At 40.6% G+C, this 13974-nt stretch overlaps 1 protein-coding gene across 1 annotated transcript in view; it reads left to right on the forward strand.

Moving 5' to 3' along the window:
• The window catches only part of LOC147663993 (uncharacterized), a 264963-nt gene that overhangs the window by 121508 nt on the left and 129481 nt on the right, over positions 1-13974 (forward strand). Inside the window, exon 6 of the mRNA XM_086950021.1 lies at positions 1589-1957. Within this exon, the coding sequence (XP_086806147.1) occupies positions 1589-1957 (369 nt within the window). The remainder of the gene's footprint in view (positions 1-1588; positions 1958-13974) is intronic.

Raw genomic sequence — 13974 nt, forward strand, 5'->3', positions numbered from 1 at the left:
CATCAAGGAAGGGATGAACATGACTCCCAATGTAAGTCTGTCTTCATAGGCTGAAGCGGTCTGTAGGAAAGATCTAAAAAGCTGCAGCGAGACGTAGAGAGTTTAAAACCCCCTAGCGCAGTCTGCAGCCTCTGTCCCTTCTTTGACAGCTCCAAAGTCCACAGATGTCAATTACTTTGGGGCCACCCAATTACTTGATCAATCAGGAAGAGAGAAAGGGTTTCAATTTGGGGAGCACTCCCAATCCCCTTGGGATAAATAACTAAACAACAGAGGGAGTATGCCACACAGCACAAAAAGTGATGTAGAGAGAGAGAGAGACACAAGGAAAGAAAGAAAAATTACACACAGTTGTACGATGAGTGCTTGCGGATAATAATTATGAGCTCCACTTTTGCCAGCACGCTCGCATAAAGTTGAGGACACTTGACACCCACAGAAAAGTTATCTAGTGTGTATGACATATTGCTTAGGGGTGAAGTTGCACTCCTTCCTTCATTTATAGTAGTGAAAGTTCACAGCACATGATTTCTCTTACAGGCATGGTATGTGTGCACAAATCGATCACGCTCACGCTGCATGCCAGAATTTTGAGACACGAACAAGAGAAGAATCTGGGCACATTGCATTTCATGAAACAATCAAAAATGTTTATTTGTGTTTTATCTTTCCAGGTTCATTACCCCTTGCACAGAAAGCTGAAAGGCAAACATCCCACAAGTAACTCAGAGAAGGGTGCACCTAGTGCGTGCACACCCATCGGGTTACACTACAAGGTCCTGAGGAAAGCCTGGCAGTGAAACTAATAGGCTGAAACATGTAGACCGTGAATTTTCTTTTTTTCACCTCTATACTCAGATGCCCTAGGCCAATTTGACCTTAATAGGCATCCTACACTGTTTTTAAACTTTGTCTTATTGTTCCATATTAAAGTCAAGGGAACAATAAAGATCATTTTAACTTTCCCTAACTCACTCACTTTCACCACGTCCACAACTTCCCACTCCGCTGTAATTCAGGCGTCGTAGCACATCCAAGCGGCATTCGGCCATTTGGGTGGGACCCCAATGATGAAGCATGCCACCCAATAACTGCCATGAAGGAACAGGAGCCCTCAAAGAACAGAGAAAAAACCTCCACAGCATCTACCTTGCCCCTCAGCTCTATCAAATTTCTAATTTGTTCGGTAACTCCTGCATGTCTGCCTGACTCCTCTCTGCAACTCCACATATACATAAGGAGAGGCAGAAGAGTGGGGTAGACATAGGCTATAGTATAATGCATTTCAATGTTGATCACAATGAGTCTATACCAATGTTAATTGCCTGGTGGCTTTCCATTGCCTTAATTGAAATGTTTTAATAACAGTCTAATGCTTTATATCCCACACCATAAACAGTGGTTTTGGGATATTTGTATGCCATTCCCTTGATCTGTGCCCATGGACCTGCTGTACAGAGAGGCATAGCTGGCAGTCCTGGTGGGAACCTTCCTTTTCATGTCTTAAATTCTTATTTTGCTGCCATTCATTCTTGTTTTGCTGCCATTCTAATCAGTGCCCATTTCCCTCTGTCACTTTTCTTTTCAGTTCCACCAAAGGTTGCTGGGATTATTACACCATCACTCTTGCTTCAAAGTACACCTGTCGCTCTAACCTGTCCAATTAATTATTTCACGCCTCGAGATATTACAGTTTCTTGGTACAAAAAAGGCAGAGATGAAAATGAAGAAGATCTAGATCTGCAGCTGTCCTCGAATAAAGGACCTGAATTACGTTCCAAAGGAAAGTATACGCATGAGATAAGTGAACTGGAGTTTAAAGACCACACATGCAGTGTTACCAGCGTGCTGAATTTCAAGGCAGCAATTGGAGATGATGGAGTCACATACATCTGTAGAATAAGTCATTTAACTTTGGAGGAACCACTAGAAGTTAAAGAGACATTGAAAATAAAAGGTAACATTTTAATTTAAAATGCATGTATTCCTAAATATTGAACCTAAATGTCATTCTAACTCTTTAGCACTTTCAAAAGTTATTTATGTATTTTATTAATTTCATTTTTTGTATCAAATATTTTTAATTAGTTTTCAGGAATATAGCTATGATCATGTTAGTACACGTACGTAGACCAGACCCATGTAATTACAATATCATGGAATTCCAAGGAATCTGGCCATATCGCCCACATGGCAGGGAGAGGGATGTGGTACAAAACTGAGCAAGGAGGGAAATGGGTTTTCATACGTCACAGTGAGGTAGTTGATGGTGGTAGATAAGGCCATAGGTAGACCTAGATTGTGTGCAAGATGAACTGGGTGCCAGCGTGTGGATGTTGAGATCACATGAGGTAGGGGGAAGTAATGCAGCCCATAGGATGCTGCCACACAATGGTATTTAGGGCCCATGAGGATATAGAGAGTATGGCAGAGCTGTCTTGCTTCTTGACAGGTGAACATGTCAGACATATGAGGGACTTCTTTAATCTTCAGGAGTCTGTTGTGGGCCCTGCGTGGCACTCAAAAAGTCTCAACATGTGGAGATGTTAAGAATTGAGGCACTAGTATTCTAGTCTGGACATATGGTCTATCAATTGTTGCCATGCACAGTTACATTTTCATTCTGTGTGTGATCTCAAATGACATCACTGATGACATCATGACACACCAATACCAGTTACTACATACGCACTCACTGATTCCTATGTCTACATACACATTCACTCATTCACCCATACAATCACTCATACATACAGTCACTCATTATTTCAACACTATCATATGCACTCATACACCTATGCAGACACTCACACACTGCCACTCATCCATGGAGTTACTCACACACCTAGTCAGTCCTGTAAAGAATCAATCACACTTCGATTTCCTCATCTATACAGTTAAACACAGAACACCATACTTTTTCACACATATACTAACACATACTTACTCTCTTATACAATCACTGATTCAAGCGCACATTGATATGCAGAGTCACACACCTCCCAGCCAGTCACACACACACTCAGTCTTCCATACATCCACTCATTCTTCAATATGTAAAACATATTTAAACTTGACAAAAACACACAGACACTAGATGATGTCATCAGTGATGTCATCAGTGATGTCATTTGAGATGTCATCAGTGATGTCATCAGTGATGTCATTTGAGATGTCATCAGTGATGTGATCAGTGATGTCAATTGAGATGTCATCAGTGATGTCATTTTAGATGTCATCAGTGATGTCATTTGAGATGTCATCAGTGATATCATCAGTGATGTCACTGACCATGTCATGAATGATGTAATATGTGACATCATCAGCAGGGGATTGCGGGTGCGCGATATATAGTTATTGCAACTAACTATATATGGAATTTCATTGGTTTTATGTCAATAAAATGTCCAGCTAACTATATATGGTCTCTAACCTATGGTTTTTTCAGTGAATTTTCAAGGTTTTGTAAATGCAAATTCCTAACTATATATGGTCTCTAACCTATGGTTTTTTCAGTAAAAAAAAAAAAAAAAAAAAAAAATATATATATATATATATATATATATATATATATATATATATATATATATATATATATATATATATATATATATATATATATATATATATATATATATATATATATATATATATATATATATATATATATATATATATATATATATATATATATATATATATATATATATATATATATATATATATCTATATCCTACTGGCGGTCGCCAGTAGGTATATATAGTTAGGATTTTTTCTCTATGGGATTTTTGAAAATTCTATGTCTAATAACTTTGGCGTTTGTGGACGGAATTGGCTGAAATTTTCAGGAAAATGGAACATTTAGTTTCTGAGCAGCCCCTGACAATTTGGGGGGGTTTCATCAAGGGGGGGCCGAGAAAAAAGGGGGGTCCCAAAACACGTTTTTCCCATGTTAATTTCCTTAGGGCGGTTGGCCTCACTTTTAGCTCGAACGGCTGAATGGATTTGCACGAAACTTGGCAAAATTGTAGGGACTGTTAGCCCAATGTGCCTTTGCTAGGTCTCAATATATGTGCTCCAGTGGATTTTGAGTAATTTAGGTTCAAAAAAAGATATATATCTGGGCGGAGCCTATCCACACATCTGATCTGATTGGCTGTCAGCACTTCATCCAAGAAGTGTTGGCAGCCATCTTGGGACCAATATACATGATAGCACCTCATTAAAAAGCATTGTAGTTAATAGAGGGTTTTAGGACTTTAGTTACATTATAAATCATTTGTTGATGGTACCATACTCGTTTTAGGAATTGTGGTGGGTTCTAAGGTGATTTTACCACGTGAAAAAACCTTCTGCTGTGATATCATGAATATTGTTTGAAAGAAAACTAATATCTCATGATTTTCCCACAGTGGTTTGGAAGGGGATCTATAAGCTAAACTGAAAGCAAATTTTCTGTAAATTCACATTATCTTTCTCAGTCATGTGAAAATGAAGTCTGACATTCTCAGTAAAACATGTACATCCAACAAGGACAGAGACTGTCAGTTGATTCCTTTGTGTTCTACTGCAGCCTCCTAGAGTGTTCTAAAGAACGACTAGAGCGCTAACAGTCCTACTTATTACAAAGGTATGGCACACCTGAAGCCATCTTGATTGGAATAAAGTGGTAACTCTTAAAACATTTAATTTAAAAAGAAACAACATGAGGGGATATATTTTGCCATAGAAAGTATGATTAGTGCTGCAGAATGATAAATTAGGGCACATTTTGAGTGACTTCTCAAATCCTTTTCTATTTCATTAAAACATTCTGACATGCAGTCTCCCAAAATGGCCACCAGAGACAAAAGAGCCCAAATGTAGCCCAAATAGCACCCAAATGTAGCCCAAGTATAGCCCAATGACAGAATGTCCCAGAGTGTTCTAAAGAACAACTAGAGCGCTAACAGTCCTACTTATTACAAAGGTATGGCACACCTGAAGCCATCTTGATTGGAATAAAGTGGTAACTCTTAAAACATTTAATTTAAAAAGGAACAAAATGAGGGGGTATATTTTGCCATATGAATTATGATTAGTGCTGCAGAAAGAAAAATTAGGGCACATTTTGAGTGACTTCTCAAACCCTTTTCAATTTCATTAAAAAATTCTGACATACAGTCTCCCAAGATGGCCACCAGAGACAAAAAAGCCTAAATGTAGCCCAAATATCACCCAGATGTACCCCAAGTATAGCCCAATGACAGAATGTCCCAGAGTGTTCTAAAGAACAACTAGAGCGCTAACAGTCTTACTTATGACAAAAGTATGGCACACCAGAAGCCATCTTGATTGGAATGAAGTGGTAAGTCTGAAAACACTCAATTTAAAAAGGAACAACATGAGGGGGTTAATTTTGCCATAGAAAGTATGATTAGTGCTTCAGAAAGAAAAATTAGGGATCATTTTGAGTGACTTTTCAAATCCTCTTCTATTTCATTAAAAAAATTCTGACATGCAGACTGAAACATGCACTTTGAATACTAGCAGCAGACGTCCCTGGTGAGCAGTAGCTTTACTACAGTGATCTAATGTGCAACTGGAGTGCTAACATTCAGAATTTATGGCAAATGTGTGACACATCTGAATGCCTTCTTGATGGAACCAAAGTAAACAAGCATTGAAAATGCAATAGATCTCGCCCTCGTTTAAGTTAAAGCCATTCTGTTTGTAATGAGGCGGCTTTTTAGCTTTGCTTTTATTAGTGTTTTTTCAACTTTCATGTAAATAACATGCATCTGTATGCATATAAGTATATGTATGCATGCATTTATGTTTGTATTTATATAGATATACAGATGATATATGTTTATATATGTATGTATATATATATATTCACTGAAAAAACCATAGGCTATAGACCATATATAGTTAGGAATTAGCATTTACAAAACCTTGAAAATTCACTGAAAAAACCATAGGTTATAGACCATATATAGTTAGGAATTAGCATTTACAAAACCTTGAAAATTCACTGAAAAAACCATAGGTTATAGACCATATATAGTTAGGAATTCGCATTTACAAAATCTTATTTTACTCACACAAAACCATTGAAATTCCATATATAGTTAGTTGCACTAACTATATATCGCGCACCCGCAATCCACTGCTGATGATGTCACATATTACATCATTCATGACATGGTCAGTGACATCACTGATGACATCACTGATGACATCTCAAATGACATCACTGATGACATCACTGATGACAACATCCAGTGACTGTATGTTTCTGTAAAGTTAAAATATGTCTTACATATTGAAGAATGAGTGGATGTATAAGTGTCTGGATGAAGGATTTAGTAGGTGCATGACTGACTGTATGAGTGAGTGATTAAATGTGTCTCACTGAGTGCATGGGTTAGTGACTAAACTGTCTTAATTTGTGCATCATTATGTATGTTGTTCTGTAAACTGTTGCATGTGTTGATAAGTAGCTATATGAGTAACTATATGGGTTATTGATTGGTTCAAGTCAGAGGCCACTGAAGTCATCTGCGGCGTTCCACAAGGATCTTCACTCAGCCCCACCCTTTTCAACGTATACATGAGCCCCCTCGCGACCATCGCACGCCAACACAACCTCAACATCATCTCCTACGCAGATGACACTCAACTGATCCTATCACTCACCAATGACCCTCGCACCGCCAAAACTAACCTACACGAAGGAATGAAAGAAGTTGCCGAATGGATGAAACATAGCCGTCTGAAACTGAACTCTGATAAAACAGAAGTCCTTATCTTAGGTACCTCCCCCTCTGCATGGGACGATTCTTGGTGGCCAGAAGCCCTTGGAAAAGCACCCATCCCGACAGACCACGCACGGAACCTGGGCGTCATCCTGGATTCCTCACTTTCGATGTACAAACAAGTCAACGCCGTCTCTTCATCCTGCTTCAACATTCTTCGCATGCTCAATAAAACATTTCGTTGGATCCCCACCGAAACTAGGAAAACGGTCTCCCACGCACTGGTCACGAGCCGACTGGACTACGGAAACACCCTCTACGCCGGTACTACCGCTAAACTCCAGAAAAAACTCCAACGAATCCAAAACACCTCAGCCAGGCTCGTATTAGACATCCCGCGTAAAGAACATATCTCTGGTCACCTGAAAAACCTCCACTGGCTTCCCGTCAATAAGAGGATCACCTTCCGGCTCCTAACCCACGCACACAAAGCACTCTACGAAATCGGACCAGAATGCCTCAACACACGACTGTCCTTTTACTCCCCCTCCCGCCAGCTACGATCATCTAACCAAGCCCTTGCCACTGTACCTCGCATCAACAAAACCACCATGGGAGGTAGATCCTTCTCCTACCTGGCAGCTAAAACCTGGAACTCCCTTCCCACTCACCTTCGCCTTACTCAGAATCACCTAGCATTCAGAAAGCAACTTAAAACGTGGATATTTGACAAGTAATTCCCCTCCCCTCCTCAAGCGCCTTGAGACCCTCTGGGTATGTAGAGCGCTATATAAATTCTTTGACTTGACTTGACTTGACTTGTGGGTGGCTGGGAGGTGTATGACTCTGTGCATAGATGTGTGAGCAGTTGATTCACTAGATGTATGGTTTCAAAAGTGCATGTGGAAACAGCTGTATGGGCGGTTGACTGTGTGCATGAGTGTATTGGTGAGTGAATGTATATCTCAGTGCTACATGTCAAAGTAAGTACATATGTAAAACACAGTACATGTGAGAGTTGACATATATAAATAACTGTGCATAAGAGCCAGTGAATGTGTGAGTGGCTGTATGGATCATTGTGAACTTGTATCAGGGATTGTATAAGAGAGTAAATATGTGTTACTATATGTTTGAATAAGTAAAGTTTGTATAACTGTATAGTTGAGGAAATGGAGGTGTGATTGATTCTTTGCATGACTGACTACGTGTGTGAGTAACTCCATGGATGAGTGACAGTCTGTGAGTGTCTGTTTACACTGATTGTATCTAAGGTTATATTAGAGTCTGAAGAGGTTCATCGTATTATCACATGAATGATATCATCAGTGATGTGATCAGTAATGTCAAATGAGATGTCATCAGTGATGTCATCAGTGATGTCATTTGAGATGTCATCAGTGATGTCATTTGAGATGTCATCAGTGATGTCATCAGTGATGTCACTGACCATGTCATGAATGATGTAATATGTGACATCATCAGCAGTGGATTGCGGGTGCGCGATATATAGTTAGTGCAACTAACTATATATGGAATTTCAATGGTTTTGTGCGAGTAAAATAAGGTTTTGTAAATGCGAATTCCTAACTATATATGGTCTATAACCTATGGTTTTTTCAGTGAATTTTCAAGGTTTTGTAAATGCTAATTCCTAACTATACATGGTCAATAACCTATGGTTTTTTCAGTGAATATATATATAGTTAGGACCTAGTTTCCATAGGAAATCCCCAACATTCTATTGGGAATAACTTTGGCGCTGGTTGATGAATCTTCGCAAATTTCTCAAAGAAGATGGCTCCACTCCTTCCCTGAAAGTTTGGGGGGGATTCGTCAAGTGGGGGCTGAGAAAAAAGGGGGGTCCCAAAACGTGTTTTCCCCATGTTAATTTCCATAGGACCTTTAGACTCAGCTACAGCTTGAACCGGTGAAGGGAATTACACCAAACTTGTCAAAATGGTAGTGTCTGGTACGCAGATCACGCTTTTTGTTAAATAGTGTAAATCCCTCCAGTAGTTCCTGAGAAAATTAGAAGAGAAATCAATGATATATCTATAAGCGCGCACGGGTGCGCGCACCCCCCGATTTTTCGTGATTTTTTTTTGGGGGGGGGGGGGCTGGGGGGCTTCTCTCTTTCATTTTAATGTTTTTATTTTAATTTCGAGGGTGCCCACCCCTCGTTTTGGCCCCCGAGATCACCGCCGCCGCCCGAGCTGCCTTGAGATGGCCGCCGCCTGGTTGTGGGCGGGGCCGGCCGGGAGGACGTGGTTTTCGCTTCCCCCTGTCTGGTTTTCCATGGGCGGAGTTTCGTTTTTTCCGTTCCCTCCCCTTTCACTTAAAGTGATTTGTTTCTGGAGCTATTCCCGCCCCCTTCGTGTGCTTTCCCGCCCCCCCTCCCCTCCCCTCGTCCTCGTAGGTGCTTGTTAAGATTTATCCGGGGCCTGAGACTGCCCTAGAAATCGCCGCCCGCATCTCCAGAGCCACGGAGACCAAACCGAAGGGGCAACTAGCTGATTGGTGGCTGGCACGCAGGAGCCGTGCTCTGATAGGCTGCTGGCACGAAGGAGCCGCTCTCTGATTGGTCAAGGAGCTCTGACATCATCGGGGGCTCGCCTCAGGGCCGCGCTGGGATTGGCCCATCACTCGGCACCTTACATTACAGCCTCGGAGCCGGGAGGACGTGGTTTCCGCTTCCCCCTGTCTGGTTTTCCATGGGCGGAGTTTCGTTTTTTCCGTTCCCTCCCCTTTAACTTAAAGTGATTTGTTTCTGGAGCTATTCCCGCCCCCTCCGTGTGCTTTCCCGCCCCCCCCTGCCCTCCCCTCGTCCTCGTAGGTGCTTGTTAAGATTTATCCGGGGCCTGAGACTGCCCTAGAAATCGCCGCCCGCATCTCCAGAGCCACGGAGACCAAACCGAAGGGGCAGCTAGCTGATTGGTGGCTGGCACGCAGGAGCCGTGCTCTGATAGGCTGCTGGCACGAGGGAGCCGCGCTCCGATTGGTCAAGGAGCTCTGACGTCATCGGGGGCTCGCCTCAGGGCCGCGCTGGGATTGGCCCATCGCTCGGCACCTTACATTACAGCCTCCTCGGAAACATTCGGAGGTTAACTCTGTTGGCATGCTTTCGAGCATTTTCCATTGTATGTTTATTTGGTGCATTTTCCTTTATTTTAACACCTGTGAGACAAGACCACCTCGTTTTCGAGCCATGAGTGGTATTTTCCAATACTTGATTAAGATGAGTTGTAACACCCACTAATAGTTTTAACTCACCGGCTGTACTGTGATGTTTATTTGACCATCTTTCACTTGTCCTCCATAAGAAGCCATGTTCCGTCTATATTCGCTTCCTAGCTGGTATCGTGGTAAGTCTGGCAACATATAATACATTCTAACTAGGGATGAGTGATATTTTTAACGGTGCCTTTTCAATAGGGGACTTCTGTGTTTAGATTAAACATCTAAAAACTTTCTCTACATTACCCAGTCAATTTGGTCCCGTTAACGTTTTTTTTAAGACATTAACATCTTTATAAAACACTCTTAAACCACTAGGCCTAGTTTTAATTCATTTTGGATTGTTCATTTTGCATTTAAAATGTTTGCCTGCTTACCACTACAGTTATTTGTAAAATAGTATGCACAGACTCTATTCATTAAACATCGCACATTTACTACCATTCATGCACCCAATTCATCCACCCACCCATCCATCCATCCTGCATCCATCCATCATTCATGCATCCATTCACCCATCTATCATGCATGCATCCATCCATGCATCCAACCAACAATCATTCATCCATCATGCATCCAACCATCGTTCATGCATCAAAAATCGGATCCCTAGGGCTGCTCAGGTTGTCCCACAAGGATATTAACATATTTAAACGTTATTCGCTAATAGAATTAGCATTTTCAAAACCTTGCAAATTCACTGAAAAAACCATAGGTTTCTGGCCTTATATATATATATATATATATATATATTAGCTTTTAGAAAACCAATGAAATTCACTGAAAAAACCATAGGTTATACAGTATATATAGTTAGGAATTAGCCTTTAAAAACCAATGAAATTCACAAAAAAAACATAGGTTTTAGGCCTTATATAGTTAGGAATTAACATATAAAAAACCATTGAAATTCCTCCTATATAGTTAGCTGGACATTTTATTGATATAAAAACAATGAAATTCGACATATAGTTAGTTGCACTAACTATATATTTCGCGCATCCGCAATCCAATGCTGATGATGTCAAATATTACATCATTCATGACATGGTCAGTGACATCACTGATGACATCACTGATGACAGCTCATTTAACATCAATAATCACACCACTGATGATATACTTCATGTGATAATACAATGCACCTCCTTACACGCTAATACACCTAGTGTAAAATACAGAGTATCATTTTTGAAACGGTTGACACACCAATACCATTTACTACATACCCACTCACTGATTCCTACGTCTACATGCACATTCATTCATTCACCCATAAGGTCATTCGTACATACTGTCACTCATCATTGCAACACTATCATATGCACTCATACACCTATGCAGACACTCACACACTGCCACTCATCCATGGAGTTACTCACACACCTACTCAGTCCTGTAAAGAATCAATCACACTTTGATTTCTTCATCTATACAGTTAAACACACAACAGCTTACATTTTCACAGATATACTAACACATACTTACTCACTTATACAATCAAATCCTTCTTCCATACTCTTATACATCCTCTCATTCTTCAATATGTAAAACATATTTAAACTTTACAAAAACACACAGACACTGGATGATGTCATCAGTGATGTCATCAGTGATGTCACCGACCATGTCATCAATGATGTAATATGTGACATCATCAGCATTGGATTGCGGATGCGCGAAATATATAGTTAGTGCAACTAACTATATGTCGAATTTCATTGGTTTTATATCAATAAAATGTCCAGCTAACTATATAGGAGGAATTTCAATGGTTTTTTTATATGTTAATTCCTAACTATATAAGGCCTAAAACCTATGGTTTTTTTAGTGAATATATATATATATATATATATATATATATATATATATATATATATATATATATATATATATATATATATATATATATTCACTGAAAAAACCATAGGTTAGAGACCATATATAGTTAGCTGGACATTTTATTGACATAAAACCAATGAAATTCCTTATATAGTTAGTTGCACTAACTATATATCGCGCACCCGCAATCCACTGCTGATGATGTCACATATTACATCATTCATGACATGGTCAGTGACATCACTGATGACATCACTGATGACATCTCAAATGACATCACTGATGACATCTCAAATGACATCACTGATGACTTCACTGATGGAGCACGCTTACAGATATATATATTTTTTTTAACCTTAATTAGACAAAATCCAAACGTGCACATATCTTGAGGCCTTGCAAAGGCACATCAAACAAACAGTCCCTACAATTTTGCCAAGTGTGGTGGAAATCTATTCCCTTAAATTTTTTTTTACTGTTTCTCTTGGTTTTCCCCTTGTTACGCTTACCGGAACGCTACCCGGTACGCAAACCGGACGTTCCAAAAACACAAGATGGCGGAATTCCGTAACGCTGCCGGTTAGCTGCCCAGTTCGCGTACCGGAAAGCGCCTCTTTTGCGAAAAATCGCAAATTTTTTTTTATTATTTTTTTTCCCGCGTGGCACTTTAATATCCCCCTCATCAATCCTAGGGGGTCAGGAGGGGTCTACCTTGCCCCCTTTCCTTCATTTCCCCCTTTGTTTTTCACCACATCTTGTCTCTCGATCCTACCGAGAGACAAGATGGTGGCCGCTCCGGACTGTTTACAATGTTCACAGCCAATCAGCTTCTCCTCAGACTCCCGTTACGCTGCCGGTTAGCTGCCCGGTTAGTTTCCCGGTTAGCTGCCCGGTTCGCGTACCGGGACGCGCCTCTACGGCGAAAAATCGCCTACATTTTTTTTTTTTTTTGCCCAGTGGTGCACTTTAATATCCCTCTCATCAATCCTAGGGGGTCAGGAGGGGTCTACCTTGCCTCCTTTCCTTCATTTCGCCCTTCATTTTTCACCACATCTTGTCTCTCGATCTTACAGAGAGACAAGATGGCGGCCGCTCCGGACTGTTTAGAATGTTGACAGACACCGGAGAGCCAATCAGCTTCGTTTCGCGAAGTTCCGTGACGCGTCCGGTACGCGAACCGGGGCGCTAACCGGAGCGCTGTCACAGATATATATATTTTTTAAAACGTTAATTTCTCAAAATCCACTGGAGCACATATATTGAGACATAGCAAAGGCACGTCGGGCAAACCATATCTACAATTTTGCCAAGTTTCATGTAAATCCATTCAGCCGTTCGAGCTAAAAGTGAGTCCAACCGCCCTATGCAAAAATGCATGTGAAAAACGCGTTTTGGGACCCCCATTTTTTCTCGGCCCACCTTGACGAAACCTCCCCAAATTTTCCAGGGCTGCTCAGAAACAAAATGTGCCATTTTCCTGGAAATTTCAGCCAATTCCGTCCACAAACGCCAAAGTTATTAGACATAGAATTGTCAGAAATCCTAAAGGAAAAAAATCCTAACTATATATACCTACTGGCTATCGCCAGTAGGTTATATATATATATATATATATATATATATATATATATATATATATATATACTTTTCAAACACGTCAGCCCCTCCGTACCCGGGACTCGTCTCAAAGAAGAGCAATCCAAGTCGCTTTAGCGTGGCTAGCCATTTTATTCATAGCTCTGCAGCATAACAAGGGTTACAAACGCGTTTCAGCGTTGCCGCCTTCATCAAAAAAATAAATAGCTTAGTGGGAGGGTTGAGATGAGTAAAAAGGGATGTGGCGGCGAAGAGTCAGAGTGAAGAGTTTAGATAAGGCTTGTTTTGGGTCATATGTATAGTAGAAGAGGTATCAGGTGGTGCAAGGAGGAGTAGGGGAGATCTGATGTGACACACCTCATGTCAACCCAGCTTCCCCAGTAGAATGGGCATGTAACAGTAGAAGACACAAGTTAAAGAAAGGTCCTAAAACAGCAACAAACGCAAAATGCAGGATGCTACTTTGAATGCCAACCTATGAAAGTACCTACGAATTTTATCAGAATTTCACAAAAGGGTAAAGTTTCTAGTTGATTCCCTGTCACAAAGCACACAATGC

Source organism: Lissotriton vulgaris, unplaced genomic scaffold, assembly GCF_964263255.1.
Source record: "Lissotriton vulgaris unplaced genomic scaffold, aLisVul1.2 SCAFFOLD_1406, whole genome shotgun sequence".
Classification (NCBI taxonomy): domain Eukaryota; kingdom Metazoa; phylum Chordata; class Amphibia; order Caudata; family Salamandridae; genus Lissotriton; species Lissotriton vulgaris.